The 23,589-nt window shown below is 39.1% G+C and overlaps 1 protein-coding gene across 3 annotated transcripts in view; it reads right to left on the reverse strand.

The window, feature by feature from the left end:
- The window catches only part of SAMD13 (sterile alpha motif domain containing 13), a 39,327-nt gene extending 16,092 nt beyond the window's left edge, over positions 1-23,235 (reverse strand). Inside the window, exons 1-3 of one of the 3 annotated variants that reach the window (XM_026497715.3) lie at positions 23,168-23,235; positions 18,279-18,363; positions 615-726 (exon numbers count right to left, since the gene is read on the reverse strand). In XM_026497715.3, coding sequence (XP_026353500.1) covers positions 615-726; positions 18,279-18,363; positions 23,168-23,177 — 207 coding nt within the window. In that variant the 5' untranslated portion in view covers positions 23,178-23,235. Of the gene's footprint in view, positions 1-614; positions 727-18,278; positions 18,364-18,880; positions 18,947-19,782; positions 19,975-23,167 lie in introns of those variants that run through there. The other 2 variants (XM_044383692.2, XM_057310530.1) reach the window with 2 other exon arrangements.
- Positions 23,236-23,589: the final 354 nt, after the last annotated feature.

A 23,589-nucleotide genomic window follows, 5' to 3' on the forward strand; every position in this document is an offset into this window, starting at 1 on the left:
TGTGCAGACAAAGTCCCTAATCCTCACATCACCACCCTACCGAGTTGGGCATTGATAGCCTCAAGTTGTGGATGTGAAAGCAAGACTCAGAGAGAGAGAGAGTAACTTGCCCAGAGTCACACAGAGTTAGAAGAACCAGGATCTGACTCTAATCTGTGCTCTTTCCACTCTACCTTGCTAAGCACCTGGAACACAGATTAGAGGGGGCTTCCTAGCTCGGTTGGTGCTGGGGCCAGGAGCGGATGGTGCTACATGTCTCTCATCAGATCCGTCCCGCATTTCCCTTTCTTCTCTATTTCTGCTCTCCAGTGTGTCTGTGGTGCAGGTAGGGCTGTTCCATCTTTCAGAAGGTGCAGCTGTAAATGAGCGCTAGCCCTCCTTCCTGCAGCTGTGAATGTGTCCCAGGGCTTGGGTTTCTCTCTCTTAGCTTGTCACTTTTCTTCTTCCCTTTCCCACCCTCCTCAGTGGTCTGGTATAATCGGTGTTTGATGTGGAAGACAGGCAGAGCCTCACAGATCCCTCACTGCCCTCTGGTCCTCTTCCTCCTCACTCCCTCTGCCTGCTGTGAGGAAGACGTAACTGTGTTCATCATGGGTTTCTCTACACCGACTTACCTGCTCCTGAAAAGCACTAGCTTGCTCCTCAAATCCTGCTGTTCGGAAATAGTTGACGACATCCATCACTGCCCAGTCTGCAGGATCCGGCGGCCTCCCGTTCTCCATGGAACTGCAAAACACAAACCCAGACACTTGTTGTGGTGGAGTGTGCAAGAGTGTGTGGCCTGGCTCACTACTCAGTCTCCTAGGGCAGGCCCTGGCCAGCTTGCTAGAACCACGGCCCTCTCTTCCCTCAGAGGCCCAGATCCCGGTTTACCTCTCAGGACTATAATCATTCTTGTGTTTCTTGGGTTCAAGACATCATTACTCGTATTGGCTCAGTCATTGTTTTCCTCATAAACCATTAGACTCTTCATATGAAGTGCTTCCTTATGAATTGGTTTTTAATCCAGAGATATTACGAGTGGTTCTATGATTTCTGACAACTCACAGGATGACACTCATACTCCTAAATTAAGAACACCAGGCCCTGTACAATATGGCCCCCATGTACCTATCTTTTCCCATTTCTTACCACCTTCCCCATCCCCACCCCACATATCCTCTCTGCAGCTGGGAAATTGCAGAGCTAAAGCCATTCCCGAATATGTTGTGCAGTTCTGGGCCTTTGCACATGCTGTTCCAGCCACTTACAATGCCCCCTTATTTGTTTCTACTTGGCACAATCCACCATTCCTACCTAGTTCATCCCTGGCCCCACCAGGGAACTGTTTTAATTATAACCTCTGCATCTGAGAACTCCATTCAAACTCCCATTGCAGCACTTTCCACACTGGATTATACTCTCTACTTATTGGACAGTCTCTCCCATCAGAGTGGGAGATGTGGGCTAGGGATACACATCTGGGCCTGAAACATTTTATTATTCCTAGTGTCAAGCATATACTTAGGAACTCAACCAATATTCACATGACTAGATGATGATCAAGCATCTGAGAGGTTCTATGGGTAATCTGCTTCACTGGATTTAGAAAGGAGGGGTAGGAAAAGTAGAATAGAGAAAGAATGGCAAGGACCCGCCATTACTGTGACTTTGCCTCATTTCTCTTTCAGGAGTGTTCATCTGGATTTCTCTACACCTCATCCAAAGTAATTCTTCCAGAGTGTACGTCTAATCACATTGCTCCCCTGCTTAAAATCCATCAGAAGCTGTCCATCGCCTTTAAGATGAATTCCAAATAGCTTAACTTGGCTTGAGAAATCCTTCAGAACAAAACTCCTGCCAGCTCTCCTGCTAGGAATACACTAATGAGCAGACACGGTCCTTACTCTTGTGGACCTACAGTCCTGTGGGGACAGACAATGATCAGTCATCATACAACTAAATGCATAGCCGCATATTGTGGTAAGTGCCATGAAGGACAGATACACTGTACTATGACAGTTTAAGGGCCTAGGGGATGCATTCCTATGGAAGTTTTTCTTGGCGTAAGGTCTAGAAAGCAGCCAGAAGTTAACCATATGAAATCGGGTGAAGATTATTCCAGGCTCTTTGGAGGAATATATACAGTCAAAGGAGCCATGCGTCTTGGAGCCCACATTGAGGATTCTGGATTTTTGTCTATGGAGCAATGAAACTTGCTAAATGGTCTTACATAAAGGGGGTGACCTGATCAGATTTGCATCTTGAAAAAGAGAACTGGAAATGAGCCAGAGGGGAAGAAGGGGTGCCAGTGAGAGGTGGTCTACTGCAGTCATCCATGCAAGAGATCATGGTGATCCAGACTAGAGTGGTGGCTACAGACAAGGAGAGGAAGTGTGTGGATTTAAAAGATTTTTAACCAAGAAAATCAGCATGACTTAGTGGTGGACTAGACAGAATGAAGGAGATGGAAGTGTCATGGAACTGGATGGATGGTGTAACTTCACTTTGATGGCACTGCCAGGTTCAGTTGAATACACTGAATTCTGGGTGTCATCTACATCCAAGCAGAGATGTGATACGAGACTGAGTCTGGTGCTCAAAGCAGATGAGTGGGCTGGAGGTACACATTTCGGAGATTTAATTTTTAGACAGTAACTGAAATCTTGGGAGAGGGTGAGAAGAAAATTGGGCCTAGAGCTAAGCATGGGTGAGAGGTTCAACATGTTAGTGAAAGTTGAAAGGATTCATGTTATTTTTAATGGAAATGAAATTGCCCAGACTTTGAGGAATCCTGAAAACCTTCAAACATCCAAAAGTCAAGGGACTAGCTGTACCGCTGCCTCATCTCCCACATAATGTTTTGCTCATAGTAGGAACTTAAAATATTTGATTAAATAACCAAACTTTTGTCCTATCTCAAGCCAAAAGAGCCTTTAATCAATGGCACACAGGATCAATGATTTATCAACACAACATTTAATTGAAAAGCAATGCTTACTAGTTAATAGTGTTTTCCCTTTTGAGCTTAGAGATTGTGAATCTATAAACACTGCATGCCCATGTACATATACACTTATATATATGCATGCTTACTACACACACACACACACACACACCTACCTTCCTACCATTTAACAGGTAGTATACATGGGGAAAAAACGACTTTCTCCCTAATATTGCCAAACATTAACTATGCATTTTAAAGTCAAAGCTAAATGGCTTTTAAAAAATTATCCACATGCTGGGATTTTTCTATCATTCCATTAATACAGGCAATCATGAGCTGACACTGGGCAGTTCCTTTAAGGTACCATTTTTCCTTCCCTCTCTTGCTTAAGGTGGGTTTGAAGAATGTCTATAAAGGCGTTCATTGTTCTAACAAATCTTTTAAGTTTCCTGATCAGCTCACTTCTAGCAGTGAGCAGAGAGTCCCATCGGATATACTTTCAAGTGCCCCAGAAAACATCTGAATTCACTCTCCCTGTGGCTGACTTCAATTAACTGCCTTTCCTCATAAAGAATAGTCATCTAATTGTAATAACAAAGTATGCTGCATTGTAATTTTAGGATGGGAGGCTTTCCTGATTCTTACTCCACTGGGATATGACATCATCACTTCCATAATTGTGAAATATTCTTGAGTATTAGCAACACGGCAGAGAACAAAGACTTTACAACACTGCTGACAGTGTAGCATGAAGAAGAGGAGCAATGGAACACCAGGCGCTCTCTCATATTTAGGGTAAGGAGACCCATGCAGAAGAAATGGGCATGAAACCAACCAGTGCATTTAGTGACTGATCCATCCCAAGTTTAGGCCTGATAGCAAAGAATCCCAAAATAACTTAGAAGACAAATCACAGTGTTAGACTACTCACATCCCGAGAGGAGAAACCTGTCTGTCTTCATCTTGTCAGCTCTCATGCACCTAGCGCAGGTCTCGGGTGCATTGTTCATGCACAGCAAAGCTCTGTTACATCGGTGGACTAAGAGCCAGAGAGGACATAGAGTCTACAATATGCTTTTCGTACATTTTCTATTATCAGCCTCTGAACTCCTTGTCATCTGGCTACTGTAACCTGTTTTTAGGAAACTAAGGCTCAGAAAGATTCAGAAACTCACCCCAAACTACATAGTAGATAAAGCCAGGATTGGATTCCATATATGCTTGCTCCCAAATCTATGCTTTTCCACTCAACTCCTTGATACAACAGATATTTACTTGAAGCCTATCAACTTCTCAGTCCAGGACTAGATGTAGGGTTATAAGGATAGGAAGGCATAGACCCTGCCCTCAAAGAGCTAGCAATCTGGCGAGGGCAGCAGACGTGTAAATAGCTACCTCTAAGTAATACTAGAACTGAGGCCTGAACAAGTGCTGCTGAGGACACAACGGCTGGAGGGCCCAGAAGGTTCTGTCTGATGGACACCTTAGGATCTTCCACGGAGATTTTGAAAGGTATCTGTTGCTCCAAACTCATCCTAAGTTAGGCCTTGAGAGGGGACGGCTTGCAGAGGCTGAACATGCAGGCACATGTTGTCACTTGAAGGTTGTTTATTATAAAGTATGATGAATAATTTCGCTGGGTTTCCAGTGGTTTTGGTAACAGTTTTAAGGAGAAAACTGGCAACGATCAAGGGCAGCATGAAAGTGGGAGTTGGGGGTGGGGGCGGAGTGCCGAGGCCCCAGGAAATTATGAGTACATTTCAGAGGATGGATTTAAGTGTCACCCTTCCCCATTGGGAAAGCCATACGTCTCCTAAAGGACTGCTATTTGTGACCAAACTAAGACACTTTGTTCCCTTTTAAATGGACCATTCTCTCCAAATTTTTCTTATAACCTGTGCATGTCAAATTCTAGAAGGAATTTAAATGGCGCTGTTTAAAACACCTCCCAGATGGTGGTATCCATTGTGGCTGCTAATTTTGCACCGATGAAATGAGATGGCAGATATAAAAGTTCCATTATCATCTGATATTTATTATTTACCATCATCATAGCAAAAACATTTCTTAAAATATCATGTATACGGATGATAAATTCATGAATATTTTTCCAGGCATGGGATCTTTAAAAAATATATATGCATTTTAACTTATTATAAAAAATTAGCAAGAAATGAAGGGCAGATTTATCTATGGTCCCATCACTTACCAAACCAATGTTTCCATTTAACCCAGTCACCATTTAGTCCCTGTGCATATGGGTTAAGTACATCGTATATTGATAAAAATTATATCATGCATGGATAATTCACACTGGGAAACAATTATCCCTTAATTAAACAATCACCTCACTTTTAAAGAGAGCTACAGACACAATCATTGGGACAGAAATGCAATAAATAACAAATTTGGCAGGTACATGCAGATGGAGACCTTATTGTGAGTGTTTTTCATGTTGACATATTATAATTTTAAGCGCTGGCAGAAGTCTCCACTTCCCCTTTACACATTAGTGAAGGCAGGTGGAACATAGTTGAAACATTTTCTCGGAATCTAGCACGTGTATAGTTGTTAGTACTCATGATATTCTAGATTCTAAGGGTTGATCAGACCAAAAGGAAACTGTGGATAAATACAATCCATATGAGATTTCAAAACCCCATTATACTCATTAATTGCAATTCTGCTTCAAAGTTCAGAGCAAAAGTTATTTTAGACACTAGTTAATTTATTATGGTGATATATTTATCACATTACTCCTTTAATAAAGGTAATTCTCAATGTTACTTATGTTTCCACTCAGAAATGCATTCTAATTTTATACTGCCTTGATCTTTATAACTTATTTTCAAAATTAAATTAAACTACTCTTTGCCCATATCTTAGAACAGCCTTTGGCTAAAAGCAATATAATTCTGATTGTAATAAATTAATATTGAATTTTTTTTTTTTTTTTTTTTGCCTATGACATATCTGACAATGAAGCAACTAAATGAGCTTTAGTTTTATCTCTACTCCTTTCTTCCTCTCCCTTCAACCAAACTAGCAGGGATCTGGCTAAAAGGCAGGCCTAAAAAGAGAAAGGATGATTCAAAGGTTCTTGACAGGACATTTTTCATTTTTTAATACTCTGTTAAATAAGAGTTGACTGCATTTAGCTGTAGCATACTCAAGCAATGAAAGCACTGAGAAAGCAAATAATTCTTCAAGCCTTCTGTATATTTCAAATTCTTTCTCTTGGCATTGAGAAATTTGATTCAAACATAACTTTCCGGGCTTATTTCCCATTCTAAGTCTGTACCGAAATTTAACTGAGCAACACCCTGGATTTTCCCATATCCTCAGCTTGGTTATGCTGTTCAAAGCTCTGTTGGTTCAGCTTCCAAAGGTTAGAACCTTACTCATTTTTGAAAGGTACTGGTTAAAAGTCCTGTTCCTAATATGCCTAATCTTTTATTCCAGTCATTAATTGATTTTAATCTGCCTACTATAAGTCAGGCACTTGATGAGCCTTGGGAACTCATTGTCTAGCGAAGGGGAAAACCTCAAGTCAGCTAAATGACGAAAAAGGTTATGGTTATGTGTGTACCCCGCTTTATTCCAAAAAGTGGTTTAGGAGCAGGAGGAATTGACAGATGGAGGAAGGAGAGCAGAGAAGTAAAAGTCACCACGGCAAGGTGAGTCAGGGTGTGCTAGGTACGTAGAGAGGCTTTGGAGCCCTGACTCAGAAGAAACACCAGGAGCAGGTCCCAGGGACAGACAGGACTTCTTCCTGCATTTCTTTCCTCTGTAATAGACATCTTCCTTCAGGCTGATGGCTCTCCTCTGAAATCACACGGCACTCGGTCTTGGACATATCTCTGCTGGGCATGTCTCCCCAGCACTCCCCCCATCTCCCTGAAAACAAGGGATTTCTATTACTGCCTCTTTTCCTACCTGTCCTCAACCTTGTAGTACAAAAAAAGACCTCTGAACACGGGTAAATAAGGACACTCCTCTCAAGAGGATGCAATGAGTTAATTTTTTATTCACTACCAGATACAAGTCATGCCAAAAGTCAGGCTAAACACAAACATGTGTATGTTTCATATCCCAATCAATACTAAAGACAACTGTGCAAGCCTGAAGAGCTTTCCCTCCCTGTTCTGAGCCACAGCACAGTGGTCACTAATCCAGAGGATTTAGGTGTGGCTTTACTGTTTAGACAAACTCGGTTTTCCTTTTGTAGGGATATGGGTAGCATGCCAGAAACGATGTAGAAAACAGCAGCCCTTCAGGGCTGATAATGTATAAAACATACATAAAGCATGTTTGTGAACTTTGCTGGATTTGATGAAACTCCTGTTGTTTTCATGCTTTAAGTGATATGCTTGGCTGACTCAATGGTTTATGCATTTTACTCTTTCGAAATGTACACTTCTTTAAGGTAGTCATTTGCAGTGGACATAATGGGACAAATCAAAACAATAAACAGACTCAATTCTTAATTCAAGTTATCATTTAATTTAAGGGAATAATGAAATATTTATCATAAGGCCATATGACAAAAGTGAATTGTGCCCTACCCCCACAAATTCATATGGTGAAGCCCTCCCCTTGATGTGATTGCATTTAGAAATAGGGCTTTTAGGAGATAGGACAATTAAAGTTAAATGAGGTCATAAGGGTAGGATCCTAATCCAAAATGATTGGTGGCCTTATAAGAGCCAGCACGCACATACCGTAGGAAGTCCACGTAAAGACCTAGTGAGAACGTGACCATCTACAAGACAGAAAGACACCTCTTATCAGGAACTGAATCTGCTGGTACCTTGATCTTGGACGTCCCCATTTCCAAAACTGTGAGTAATAAATTTCTGTTATTTAAACCACCCAGTCCATGGTATTTTGTTATGGCTGCCTGAGCCAATACAGTATATATCAGAGTGAACAGATCACTATAAAATATTAAGGAATGAACTTTATCTTCACTAAGAAAAATAAAATTGTACCAGTTACAAGTATCACCATTAACTCCTATATATCATCTGTATTCAAGAAACCACATAGCACTCTAACTTATCCCACCAAACATACCTACAGAAGAGTTATAACAACAGATCCTGATTAGAAAGGTTATTTTTCAAGTTTGAATTATGGGCTCAGTTTACCTCCCCTTCCCTCCCTATTCTTTTTCTTTCTTTCCTTTTCCTTCCTTCCTTCCTTCCTTCCTTCCTTCCTTCCTTCCTTCCTGACAAACCATCAAGAGGCATTCTCTATTTAGCTACTTAAAATGTTTTGGGAGTTTTATTTCCTTTTTAGTATAGTGGTATCTTACCATCATGATCACCCCCTGTTCCAGATTGCTGTTTCCTGGAAAGAACAGCATGGTGGAAACCATCATTCACTGCATTCAGGTAGAGTCAAGCTGTGTGGTTGTGGGTCTGGGAAAGGACGACAGAACGGATGAGAGGGGCCTGATGGGGAGAGAGTACCCAGGAACTACCTAGCAGCTGGATACAATTCCCTCACTGCATTCAAAGAACATACATCTAAGGACCGCTGATCGTTTATGCAGCACCACAGAAGGACAGGATTAGGAGTAAATAAGCAAAAGCTGAAGGCCAGTGATCAGGCACGCAATTATTTCTATCAGTTTCCTCTTCCTCCTTCGCTAAGGAGCCAGGCAACGGTTCCAGGCAAATAACCAAGTGTCCTATATCCCATGAAGTTCTTTATTTAACCCTAAATGTGACTGCTTCCCTTAGAGATGGAGACCTGACTGGTGGATTGTTGTACACATAAGCATTGTTAGATTTTTTAAATGAGATTAAATAATAATAGCCATTGTTATTACCGTTATATGAAAAGTCTTTTTGATAATTCTACAATAAGGCCAGAGTTTTGAAATTCTAACAGTGCTAATAATAATTTCTCACTCTACCTTAATATTTTACTTCTACCATTCACCTGCTAACCCTCTAATTCACATGGGCAAAAACTTAATGCTTAGCTTAATAGTTACTATAGTTAACAGCCTCTCAAAAATTAGTATTACCCTATTAAAGCAAGTTTAAAACTTTATAGCACCCATTACAAAGAAAAGTATCACATTACTAATTATAAAAGGAATTTTAGTCCAAAATTTAACAAAAAAGTCTTTCTTCAAAATGAAACCATACACTGACTGCAAAGGCAGAGGATATGGTGAGATATGGATGCAAGAAAAGACATGACATTAATAAGAAATAGCTTCTTTTGAAAGTCCTTGGGCACCTTTGTGGCTCAGTCGATTAATAAGCAAGCCTTTGGCTTCGGTCATGATCTCAGGGTTCTGGGATCGAGTCCTGCATTGGGCTCCCTGCTCAGCGGGGAGTTTGCTTTTCCCTTTTCCCCTCCCCTGACTAATTAGCTCTCCCTCTCTCCCTCTCTCAAACAAATAAATAAAATCTTTAGAAAGAAAGAAAGAAAGAAAGAAAGAAAGAAAGAAAGAAAGAAAGACCTTGCTAAACATTGCTACTGTCAGTTTTCTATTGGAGTAGAGCTTCCCCACTGAGGGGTGAGGGGCATCGTGGTGGTAGAGAAATAAACTGCTTCTTGTTGAAAAGCTGCTAACTTATTATAAGCATCTATTGTGTGGGAGCATTGGTTCTTCCTCTATCCTAGAAGAAAACAAAAGAAGGGAAAAAAGGCCAACTGTTGAAAAAGGGAGTAAGACTAAGACTAAGTGATTGGCAAAATATACATATTTGACATTGAATACTTGTGATTTGTACAGATAGGCACATACGTGTAAAACACCTAGAATTTTTTTTAGAATTTAGTAAAAATTCTAACATTGATCTAACACGTCCAAACATAGATCAATAATAACAGTGTCATGTACCAAGGTTTATGATTAATCCAAAATCTGTGCATCTACAATCCACAAAAACAGAATACTATAATTCCACTTGTTCAATAGAAGCTTATTTTATGTGTCCTTTAGATACATGTGTACATTCTTGTGTGTGTAGGTGTATATTTTTGAATTCATGTGAATATAGGTGTATATTCTTATATGACTATGCGTATACATATGGATACAGAAAGTATTTGTATACAAACTGTCTAGAGGGATATAGTCCAAACTATTAAAATGGCTCCCTCTTAGTTATTTAGTTAGTTATTTTTAAACTTAATAAACACCCATGAACCCACCAGGCAAAATAAAAGCTAGGATCTTGACAGGAACTACATCTGTTCCCCCTCACTCCCCTGACCTGAGCTAATCATTATCCTCAGTTTCATATTCATGTAACCTTTCTCCTGGTGCAGGTGTGCAAGAGCTTCACCTGGCTAGATACCTGTGCAATATGGTAGCTACTAGTCCTATGTGGCTATCGGGCATTTAATATTTGACTGAGGAACTGAATTATTAATTGTATTTAATTTTTATTAGTTTAAATTTAAATGTAAAAACTTGAACAGGTATAAAATATGCTTCTGTTAAACACAACTCCATTGTTTTGGAGTGACAACATTTCACTTTTACTGCTGCATCACCTAGGCTAATTTGTTGAAGTTCTCCTATCAGATGCATGTGTACTCTCTAGTATTATACATAAATACATGGCCAATCTAGTTGGTATCAACTGATTGACTCAGTTCAAATGATGTTTTACTACATACCCACATAACACTGTAATGTGTTTGATGCGGACAGCTCAAGTTATGAGAATCTCTTTGTATGTCATATGGGGTAATTAATTTGACATTCTTAATATTTTAATTATAATAAATATTTTTTAGTTAAAATAAGTATGGATAAATTTTAAAGTTTCAAAAGGTAGCATACTACTGATGCAGAATTGAGAGGAGATGCCGAAACTAGCACTGAACCAGAACAGTAAAGAAAAAAGGAGGCTGAAAAAACAAAGAAAAAGAAAAAAGGAGGCTGGCTGAAAGTATATTGGAAATTTCACAATGAATAGCAATTGCAATTTGCTGGAGCAGAGCGAAAGGAAAAAGCTGTTCGTTTGTTGTGTAAAAAACATGGTAAAGATAATAAAATGGACAGTATTAAGAGACATTTTCAGCAAATATATAGTAAATTTGGTAACTTTCTTCTCAATGATCAAAAAGGAATTAATGACATTAGCCACTTGAATTCAAAATTAAATGTCCAACAAAATGTTTTGAAGTGATTTCAAACAGAATCTGAGCTTATAAATTTGTATAGCTATAAATGGCTTGGATTCTTGCACAAAAAAGAAAACAATTTTTCCATAGACATCTGGTTATATTCAGTTTTCTTAGGCTATTACGAGAAAAGACTAAAAAGGTATTTCACAAAAAGTGAAAGATTTTTCAGTCAAGCCACCCAACAATTGCCTGAGGAAGACAAAATCTTTTAACAACATCTAAGATCAACTGGTTCAAAATTTGAAAAACACAATTACTTTTCTTTAGCTTTAGATGAATAGTGCAAAATAAAAAACACTGCCCAATTAGTACTTGAAGTATGCTTTGTCTCAAAAAACTTCCAAATTTATGAAGAAATATTGTCAATTTATGGCCTGAAAAATTGAACTCAAACTTTAAATATTTTTAAGTCTCTTACATCTGTCAAAGAAGAATTTCAGCTAGATATGAAAAAATTAAATTCTATTCTAACGGATGGTACTTCAGCCATATTAACTAAAAAAAAATCTGGGTTTAATGTAATTCTAAAACAACTGACTGATGTTTCCCTTATTGCTTTATTCCATCCACTGTATGATATTCATGTTCAGTTTTCTAAAGCAGACTCTTGAAATGTCATGGATACCATTGTTAAATCATTCGTTATATATTTGCAAATGCTACAGATCAATGCCAGGGTGATGGAATTGTGAAAAAAAAAAAAAATAGAACACAAGGAATATAATGATGTGTGTTCTTTGCCAATGCTTGTTGGAAAAGTCCTAGAAGAATTTTACAAACATCTACTGTATTGTTCCAATTCAAGATTTAATATTAAAGCAAATGGGTGCTTGCCAAATTTTCAATGAAGATCCCAAAATGGCACAGTAAATTATATTTTCTCATTGATATCACACTACATGTGAATGAACTAAATTTATACCTCAGGAAAAAAAAAAAAAAAAAAGGAAAAGCTGATTTGCAACCCAGCCAAACAGGCATTAAATTTGAAACTGAAACTTTTCAGAGTATACAATAGAGCCATAGTAGTATACAATAATAATTTTACATTTTCTAGATAAATTAGTTTTAAGAAAAATTTGAAAAATGATATATTGACATTGATAAACTTACAGTTGCTTGTAAATTTATACAACACCCTTTGAATTCAATGTTAAGTATATTGAGTTGGTATAAGTTTTAGTACATTTATTTAACTTGGACAGACATTTTGAAACTGATATGCATTTGTTTCAAAGTCAAATCAACACTCTTAAAAAAGAAGAACCAGTTGTGTCAATATATATGCGTATAATACAAAAATAATATTTTTGGTACTTCATTCATTTATTTGAATTTTTAACTTTGGAATTATTTGGGTATGTGATTCTAATTTTTCAACTATAAATCTTATGAAATCTAACACAGATCAAATATTTCCAATGAAAATTTTATATCCAAATTGAGATATAAAGTATAAAATACACAATGGATTTAGAAAATTTAGTACAAAACATGTGAAATGCCTCTTTAATAATATGGTTTTAACCTCCTGGAACTTTAGTTTTTTCATCCATAAAAAATGTATACCTCAAAATATGGTTGTGAGGATTGACAAGTCTCACACAAAAGTACTAAACATATGAAGGGACTTCATAAACAGTAGCCTTGCAAAACTAAAGCTCTGATCACAAGTATGTGGCCAGTGAATAAGGGTTATTATCCTAGACTTCTTTGGAAATGACCCTTTGTGACAGTACTTTTCCTAGTAAAGCAACTATATTTTCCATGCCTGGAAATAAAATGAAAGCAAAACAAGTGCCAGTTTTGGCAGATCTCAGAAACAGCCATAAGAGCCTATGTTTTGTGCCTTTTGGGGTTCTATTAAAATCGAACTCTACACTGTCCATTAGGTTAGTCACTAGACATTTGTGGTTGTATTAATGAACTGGAACTTCTGTTTCTGGTCAAGATGGAGTAATGAGGCCCAGATTTATCCTTCTGCCTAAATAATTAAAAAAGTAGAAAAAACATATGAAAGAATGGCACTCAAGACACTGGACATAGGTAATAAAGGACAGTGATTCCTGAGGGATGGAAAACAAGCAAGGTAAGTTCTATTCACTTACTGCCTGAAGAAAGAGTTTAAGCTGTGCACAGAGGCCAGTCCTAAAGACTAGGGAGGAGAGAGCTCTCAGCATGAAAACTCTGGAGATCTGCAGAGGCCTCCCTCAAGTACTCAGCAGAGCACTGATTATCACATACATGTGAGGAAACTAACTGAGTCTGGGGAAAGAACCACCCCAAATAATTAGAGAGCACAATCCTCAGGGATAATGCAGGGATGGGAAAAATGTTTGTCTCCATCTGCCAGGGAGGAAAACCTCATAATTCATGAGCATTGGCTAGAGTACAAAGATGGGTCTTGCCTCAGTAAGAGGGGAAAAATACCCTTAGACTAAATGCAGCCCTAGTCCTGCCTAACAAAACTTAAAAGCAAGACTTAATAGGATCAAATTATTTCCAAGTAACCTAACTGCATCCAGGACAGAGATCAGGGATATTTATAATTCCTATAAAATATCCAGCACCCAACAAGGCAAAATTCACAATATTTGACACTCAATCAAAAATTACCAGGTATGAAAAGAAGTAGAAAAATACAACTCATTCTCACTGAGAAATCAGTCAACTGAAATGGACTGAGAAATGACAGAAATAGTAGACTGGGACACTGAAACAGTTACAATGACTGTACTTTACATGTTCAGAAGCAAGAGGAAAGACTGAATATGTTAAATAGAGATATCAAGGTACAAAAATAAGACCCAAGTTGAACTTCTAGAGATGAAAACTACATCGTCTGAAATGGAAAACACATTGAGTGGGAGTAACAATAGATTATACATTTCAGAAGGAAAGATTAGTGACCTTGAAGGCAAAACAATAGAAACTATCCAAAATGAAACACAGAGAAAAAAGAATGAAAGAAAACCTAGGGCATTAGTGAATTGTGGCACAATATCAAGTGATCAAATACACCATAACTGGAGTCACCAAAGGAGGAGTGAGGGAAACCAAAAAATAATGCCTGGAAAATTTCCAAACTTGATGAAAACCAAGCCCATAGAGTCAAGAAACAAAAACAAAACAAAACTCCAAGCACAAAAAAGATGGAGAAAACTATATACCAAGTCTCATAATCAAATCGCTTTAAAATCAATGATAAAGAAAAACATCTTTAAAAGCAGACAAAAAAGAGACATATTATACATAGAAAACCAAAGATAGAAAAAAGACTAAATGTTTTCCTTAACAAAACAAAACTAGCCTGTCTAATCTCACCACTTCTATGTAACTTGTTAGTGGAGGTCCTATTCTGTGCAACAAGGCCGGTAAAAGAAATAAAATATACTCACATTGGGAAGGAAGAAAGACTGTCTTTACTCACAAAACATAATTACCTATTTTTTTTTAAAGATTTATTTATTTATTTGACAGAGAGACAATAGGAGAGCACAAGCAGGGGGAGCAGCAGAGGGACAGGGAGAAGCAGGCTTCTCCCTGAGCAGGGAGCTCCATGCTGGGCTTGATCCCAGAACCCTGAGATCATGACCTGAGCCGGAGGCAGATGCTTAACCAACTGAGCCACCCAGGTGCCCCCATAATTATCTATGTTAAATATCTAATGGAATCTACCTAAAAGCTATTAGAAGTAATAAATGAGTTTATCAAGATTGTAGAATATGAGGTCAATATACAAAAATCAATTGTATTTCTATACACTATCAATAAATGATTGGATATTAAAATTTAAAAAGCAATACCATTTAAAATAACATGAAGTTATAAAATTATGTAGGGATATATCTGACAAGAGATGTGCAGGACCTACAGATGGAAAACTATAAAACATCACTGAGAAATTACAGAAGACCTAAGTAAAAAAATACTGTGTTAATGGGTTGGAAGATACAATATTGTTAAGAGATCAATTCTCCCTAAGTTAATCTATAATTCAATGCAATGCCATCAAAGCACCAGCAGATGTTTTTTTTTGTAGAAATTGACAAACTGATTCTAAAAATCATTTGGAAATGCAAAGAACCTAGGAGAGACAAAACAAGTCTGAAAAAGAACAAAATTAGATAGATAACACTACTTGATTTCAAGATTTCCTATACAGCTATAGTTATCAAAACTATGTTACATTGACATAAATACATACAAAATTATGAATGGAATAAAAAAGTCCAGAAATAGATCCACACATATATAATCAATTATTTTTCAACAAAGTTGCAGGAACACTTCAACAAATGGTGCTGGAATAACTGGCTATTCATAGGCAAAAAAACCCCACCACCACCACCACCACCAGAAACTAATTTAATCCTTATCTCACAGCATACACAAAAATTAACTCAAAAATAGTCCCAAATCTAAGAAAATGTAAATCTTTGTGACCTTAGGTTAGGCAAATATTTTTTAGACATGACACTAAAAGCACTATTCATGTGGTGCCTGGCTGGCTTAGTTGGATAAGCATCTGACTCTTGATTTTGGCTCAGGTCATGATCTCAGGGTCATGAGATCAAGTCCCATGTGGGGCCATCCTGGGCATGGAGCCTAAGATTTTCTCTCCCTCTCCCTATGCCCTTCCCCTACTTTGCTCTCACACATGTGCGAACTCTTGAATAAATAAATAAATCTTAAAAAATAAAAAGATAGGGGAGCCTGGGTGGCACAGCGATTGGGCGTCTGCCTTCGGCTCAGGGCGTGATCCCGGCGTTATGGGATCGAGCCCCACATCAGGCTCTTCTGCTATGAGCCTGCTTCTTCCTCTCCCACTCCCCCTGCTTGTGTTCCCTCTCTCGCTGGCTGTCTCTATCTCTGTCGAATAAATAAATAAAAAAAATCTTAAAAATAAATAAATAAATAAATAAATAAATAAATAAATAAATAAAAAGATAAACATTATTCATAGAATAAAAAATAAACTGGAGTTCATTGAAATTAAAAATTCCTACATTTTGAAAGACACTGTAGAGAGAATAAAATCACATACAAGTAGAAAATATTTTCAAATCATGTTTATAAGGGACTTGTATCCAGAATATATGAAAATTGTCTACAAAATAATACATAAATAGCTAGCCCAATAAAAAGGCAAAAGATTTGGACCATATTTTACTTAAGAAAGATATATGGATGGCAAATAAGCACATGAAAAGATGCTCAACATCTTTAGTCATTAGGGAAATGAAAATGCAAACTATACGTAATATAATATCAAATATGAAAAAGATTGATCATACCGAGTTCATGAGGATATAGAACACCTGGAATGTTTACACACTGCTGGTGGGAATGTAAATGACAAGCAGTTGAGAAAACAGTTTGTAAGTTTCTTAAAAAGTTAAATATACACCCGTCAGATAGCCCAGCCATTCCATTCTTGTATATTCAAGAAAAATGAAAGCATATGTCCACACATAGACCTGTACACGAATGGTCAAAGCAGCTTTATTTGTAATACCTAAAAAATGGAAACAACCCAAATGTCTATCAGCAAGTGGATGAACTGTTGTATATCCATACAATGAAATATTACTCAGTAATAAAAAGTAATGAACTATTGATAGACGCTATAACATGGGTGAATCCCAAATTAATTATGCTGGATAAAAGAAACCGCACCCCCACACTCCGCTCAAAAATGTACACTCTTACTAATTCCATTTATACAAAATTGTAGAAAAAGTAAACTAATCTATAGTGACAGATAGCATATCAGTGGTTGCCTGGGGATATGGTAGCAGGGAAGGACAGGAGGGAGAGATTATAAAGGGTTATGAGGAAATTTGGGGGGTTATCATAATTGTGGTAATGGTTCCATGGGTGTATACAGATATCAAAACTTAAAAATTTTATCCTTTAAACACATGCAGTTTATTATATGTCAATTATATCTCAATAAAGCTTTAACTTTTTAAAATGCTTAAAATTAAAAGTTCATATAATCAGTTATACTAGTCTCATTTCAAATTTTTAAACAGCCACATGTGGCCAGTGGCTACCATTTTGGACAGTGCAAGTGAAGAACACTTCCATCACTGTTCAAAGTACTACTTACTGGAAAGCACTGATCAGACTCATACAGGAGGAAAAAAAAAAGTGCATCTGTCTCTTTTATTTCTCCTACATTTACCTAAACTTCAAGAATGGGACATACGCCAGCATGGCACTGATATATATTATATGAGAATCTTTAAAAGCAGATCTTATTAAGTTTATGTTAATCTAACTTTGCTGTAGAGCAAAATATACCCTCTACTCACAAACATGTAGCACACTGTTCCTTCATTTAGATATCATAACTTCTATGGATTATATTTAATTAGTTTTCTCCAAAGCTCAAGTTGAGGGCAATTTTAAACTAAATGACATGGAAAAATGGAACAGATAACACTGTCTTGGGAACTTACTTTCTCCTGGTAGTCAAAGTGGTTATAGCCTCAAAATAACATCTAAATAGGGATATACATATTTTTCATATACTCACAGATACCTTATGAGGTCCCCTGAAATACGTAGCATGTTTCAGAATATGCTACATAATGCAATTAAATTATCCTTTTTAAAAGAATCAAGCATATAACTCACAACAAACAAAGTTTCAAATGTGAGAACAGACATGAAAACAGAACACTATGTTATGTACTAAAATGTTTCACATTCAAGGATCAGTTCATAAAATTAGTAGGACATTCTAACCAAAGCTTTTTTTCTTTCCTTTACTACAGGTCTCAGTTTTGATAGAGGTGATTTTATTTAAAAAGACTCAAATTCTCTGTTCTGCCTCCACCCTTGTAGCCCATGAACTTGGAAGGCAGAGTCTGTATGCTCAGTGTTTTGTTTCAATATACAGAATGCGGGGCTGAGAACCTCCACCGTCCCTGTTCCAAAGCCTGACACCCTAACCCTTTATGTACAGTTTGATGCCTGAGTCATCTCCATCTTAGAAATGGAATAAAGAAAAAGGCAATTGGGGTTGGCGGGGGGAGAAGGGAGTCTGGTGGCCAGTGCAGACCACGCAAAATCAACCCCAAACAGTGTATTGTAGTAGATAAGCAAGAACTATAAAAATAGAAACCAAGTCCCTCTGTTGTTTGCAGAAGCAGACTCACAAGCCAGTTTCACTTACTTTTTTACACCGACAGAGCCATTTTCCTTGTTTTCCATGTCAACAGATAGCATGGGAAGGCTGCAGGGTTCCTTTACTTCAGCAACTAATCAATAAGGGAGAAAAGCTTGTGTTTAATTCTTAGAAAGTGAGAGAAGAATATATATTCTGAATCGGAAACATAATGGTCCCTTTTACAGCTTCACACCAGTTCACGTATGTTTGTTTAAACCTCCAGTTCCCTCAGCGATTGGAGAGATGTGATTAAACCTAAAGAACTAGAGGAGACGGATTGGGGTGCTTTCATCTGTACTGGCACTCCCTGCCTTGACAATAAGCATTTGCAAATGAAATTGAATCCTCGTTCAAAACAAGTGCTGTGTGAACTGGCACAGCTTCCCCTGGGTGCCAAGCTCTCACTTAAGACATTGCAACTCATAAATGAGTCAAAGTCGAGAAAAACAATCCCCCTTTTCCTGCCCCTTCAGACCACGGGCTATGATTTCTTTCTTTTCCTCTCTTTTTTTTTAATTGCATTTTTTTTTGTCCACTCACAAACCTTCTATTTTTTCATTGCAATGCAAAAGAGCACTTAAAGCTTTTGTCAGCAAGTATTCCCCTACCTCACATATTCTCAACGAAAGCCTCAAAACCTGTCTGTGAGATGGCCATGCTGTGGTAAAGCTGGAAGCTCACAAAAATGTCAGATAGCCCTTAGCACAGAAAGGTGGTACTGATGTGTGTGTGTGTGTGTGTGTGTGTGTGTGTGTGTGTGTGTCTGCGCGCATGTGTGTAAGAGAGGGGAGGCAGCTCATTAGATTTATATGAAAATCACCAAAACATCCAAGGAGATATAGTAGCATCCATCACTTTGTCTTTTTATTTAGTAGGATGAGGGCTGTGAAAAAATAAAAACCCTCCACAATTAATATGTAATTAGCAAGATGAAAAAGCTATGAACAAAACTGCTTTAAAAAACTAGTTCTGAAACGTGCTTGTTCTACAGCTGAAGCCATAAATTAAATACATTTCCTCTCAAATTACTTTATACTTCGGCACTCCTTCTCTAGGGATTACTCTGACATGACAAGTGCATCATTTAGTATATTCACAAGATTTTATCACTGTTCGAGAAGTAGATGATTAGCAAATAATACTGTTAAGTGTGGGATAATCTTCACTCCTGATATACACACATACACACACGCGCACACGCACACACACAAACTTCCAGTTGCTAAACCACTTAGATCATTCACAGAGAAATCCAACATTTAATATACATATAGATATTAACATACATTCACACACCGTTACAGAGTAGACAGAAGATAGTGCTGCTGCTCCATGCCAAAATGATTTCACTTCAGTTGGAAACTGTTATACATTCACCATTTTCTAAGCATCTCAGAAAAAAACAAAACAAAACACTCACAATGATACTCTGTAACACCACACTACATTGTCTTATTATTATTATTATTATTATTTTCTTTTTTTGTGGAAGAGTAAAAAGAAAACCTACCTAGAAGCAACTAAAACATGTCATTTTTTATAGGCTTATCAAGAACAGCCAAAGAAACCCCAATGTTTTCTTTCACAAAGTAGGCTGGCAAAGGAATTCAATAAGGAGGTACAATTTGACACAGTGAAATAAAACCAGGCTGGCTCTCAGCCAACATGACGTTAGGAATCACACACAAGCTGCACCAACTGCCTTCTGGTTCATGGCTGACTTTTTAAAGCTACAGTGTGCCTGTTCACTTTTGCTAACTACCTTCAGCACAATTAGTGGAAGTGAATGAATCAGGAGTCCAAGAACTGCAGAATTCTCCCCACATCTGTCTTATAAAGAAAAACAAGCGGTATCGATAGCCTCTTATTTTCTCCCTCCCCTTCATTGTTGCTGCATGATAGACCCTTGCTGTTGTTCTGAGCAGGGATGTCATGTTTTGAAAACTATTTTTCTCCCCCATGGGAGAGAAAAACAAGAGAAAATAAGAGAAAGAACCTAGCACTATTGGCTATAACCAGTGAATATTCAGAAGCTCCAGGCTGTGTTACTCTTTCTTCCTAACAGACTCATGGACAAAGTTCCCAGGGCTGGCTTTTAGGTAATCTCTTTAAGAATAAGGAAAGCACTGCCCAGCAGAAAATCCTTTTCTTCCTTATGCAGGAACTAACATATTTCAGAGGATGAAAGGTAGATGACCAGATCTTTTGAGAACACCTACATTCTTTTATTTTGTCATTCAACCTACCAGATGAAGTCAGCCAAAATTCAAAATGAAACAAATCTCATTCTATAAAAACAATTAGTTCTGGGAGGTTTAATCTTAATTGTTTATCTCAGTTGCACACAAAGCGTAATTCAACAAATTTAACTAACACTATCTATGAGCACTGGGTCCTATATTAGTTACATATGAAAAAAGATACTGTGCCAACCCCCAAATTCATAGTATCTCCTACCATTCAGGACATGGGAAGGTGGCATAGACAGACTAGGCATGATCTTTTAAACTACCCTGGTCAATCTCACAGTTCCTTTGCTTGGCTGGGAACCACTGCTGAAGGGAAACATTTCCATTCCACAAATATGTCATAGATACACAGGAAGCATGCATAGCTGTCATCGAAATAAACAACAATCAATATTTGGACACTTTTAGGTCAAGATGTCAACTAAACCACTCAAGATAGGGCAGACAATACAGGTTCCCAAGAAGTATCCTAGAAAAAAAAAATCATCTGTTGCTATAAGACTGTGTAGAATTCAGGAAGAATTGAGGAGGAAGCGACAGGTCTCCTTTTTCTTTACTAATTTTTAAGGGCCCTAGAAGAAGATCAGAAACTATAATCTACATTTGCAACCTGAATTTCAAAGTCAAAAGTTTTTCTCTTATTTATTCCAAGAATGGTATTAGAAACGTTCAACTTCGTGAAAGATCATCACTGAGAGAGATTTCAAATGCTCTCTCTGCCCATCTTCACCATTGGTCCTTTGAAAAAGCAAACAATAATTTAGGGACAAATTTTAATAATAATAACAACAACAACAACAACAATAATTTAGGAACAAATTCTAAGTGTTCATTTATTTTTGACGACCATTTTTTGAGTCTGGTCAAACAGGTGAGTCTTATCACCACCAATCAAAGTGATGAACTCTCCTGGAGATAGAGAGCTCTTTCACCAACAGATTTCATAATGCTTTGGGACTTGATCTGAAATTCCAGAAATGTGCTCCAACTTAATTCAAATGGGCTGGGCTGTGAGTCCTGGGGATAGGGGGAGGAAGGTGTCTCAACAGCACTGTCATGCCATTGCTGAGAACAAAATCAGTTCAGCTCTGAATCTTGAAAGGAGAGGCAAAGAAAATGTAGTTACACCTAACTATTCCTTAGACACCCCTACAGGAGAAAGGTTTCTGTGAAGTTTCTCCAAGATTTTCTTCCTACACAGAGGACATCTCCTTCTCTCTCCCCCGCTGTGACCAAAAGTTTGCCTGTTAGATAAGGGTAAGGGTTTCAGAAGGTGATGTAGGAAATCGATTCCATTTTACAGGGGGGTGGGGGGGGGGAGGAACCAAGAAAAGCATTCTAAATTCTAACAACAACAGGTTTCACTTATCAGCTAGTTTCTAACTTTGGAATAAATTGACATTTGTGGGTATAAGTATATATACTAGTACTCACCCACTTCCTCCTCACTCTCTCCAACAAACTGATTTAACCCTCTTCTCTGCTAATAAAAATGATGTGTATGTATGTTGTATATGGTATGTGTATGTAGCCTGTAGCATAAACGAAGTGTGTGCATGTAACGTATGTTTATGTGATGAATGTAATGAGTATGCTGTGTGTAATGTGTCTGGTCTGTGTTTGTGGCGTGTGTAGTGTGTAGAGTGTGTCGTGTGCACAGTGTGTTTTTATTGGCGCGTGTGTGTAGTGTGTTAAGTATAGGGTGAGAGAGATGCAGACAAACAAGATCTTCTGATCCAGGATATTATGGGATGTGCTAGAATAACTTGGGAGATCCCCTTGTTGGGATTCTTAAGCAGAACTTTCAGGCACACTTGGGAATGGGCTCAGGAGGGGAGATGAGTCAGCAAGGGCGGGAAACCGGTGCCTCTGATCAGGCTTCTTTTATTGATCAGCACTCATTTCCCCCCAACCCCAGCGCCCACCCCGGGAACCAGCGCTGTCCCAAAGGAATCACTCGCCCTGCCTCCCGTCAGGGAATCGGCCCTAAGGAGTGTCCAGCCCACATCGCAGAGTGCAGACCTGGGTCCACGTGGCTGCAGAAGAAATCTCGAGAAGTCGCCGGAGGGCAGGGCCGAGCTCACCGCGTCCCTAAGGGCGTCTCACGGGAGAGGGAAGAGCGGCCTGGAAAGCGAGTGGTGGGGCTAGACTGAGGGCAGGAGAGGGGACGCCAGGACGCCTCTTGGACGAACGGCGCCGTCCGATAGACAAATGACTCGCTGGTGGCACCGGCGACAAGAGGGAAAAGTTTCTGACTAAGACTTTCAAGAAGAAACCGTTCGTCTTTGAGTTTGGGGGCTCCCCGGGGAGCCCGTCTGTGGAAAGGAGGGAGTGTGGGGGTGTGGCGCTCGCTGGGCGCGCAGCCGAGCCGGGCCACCACCCGGTCCCATCCTGCGAGCTCTGCCCCGCAGCCCGGGCGAGCCGCAGCTCTCTGCGGGGCCAGACACGCTTCTGCCCCCAGTTCCACTCCGGGGTGACAGATTCCACGCTCGTGGGTGCAACAAGCTGCAGGAGCACCGGACACACAGCAGAGACGAGGGAGGGCAGGGCGGTTTTTATTGTGGTTTTCTTCGTTTCCTTTCATCCTGGAGAGGGGAGAGAGTGGCCGCGTTCCCAGTGCCCTCGCAGCATGAGCGTATCACTTACCTCCCCGCATGGCCGGCGCCGGGAGGCTTTCCCCCGCGCAGAGCTCGGCGGCCGCCACGCGCCCAGCCCCGGTGCAGCCGGCCGGGTGGGCGCGTGGCACGCCGGGACTTGTAGTCCTCCGCCGGCGGGCGGGGCGGGGGTCCGAGGGCTGGGGCCACCAGGAAGCGGAGAGGTCAGGAAGGGAGGGCGCAGGGCGGGGGCCCTGTGAAAGTCGGGGACGACATTTGCAAGAACTTAAAACCTCCAGGGAGCTGGGGGGAGGGGAGCATTCCTAGAGAGAGTTTTAAATTGGGGGTTTTCAGGCTGATAACCATTATCGCCCTGTCTTACTGGCTCACGTCCTGATGAAGTTTTAAGCTAGGTTTTTAGGCAGTAATGACAAGTAGACGTTTCCCGAGCCAAACTCATATTATTTGGGGCAT

Source organism: Ursus arctos, unplaced genomic scaffold (assembly GCF_023065955.2).
Source record: "Ursus arctos isolate Adak ecotype North America unplaced genomic scaffold, UrsArc2.0 scaffold_12, whole genome shotgun sequence".
Lineage (NCBI taxonomy): Eukaryota > Metazoa > Chordata > Mammalia > Carnivora > Ursidae > Ursus > Ursus arctos.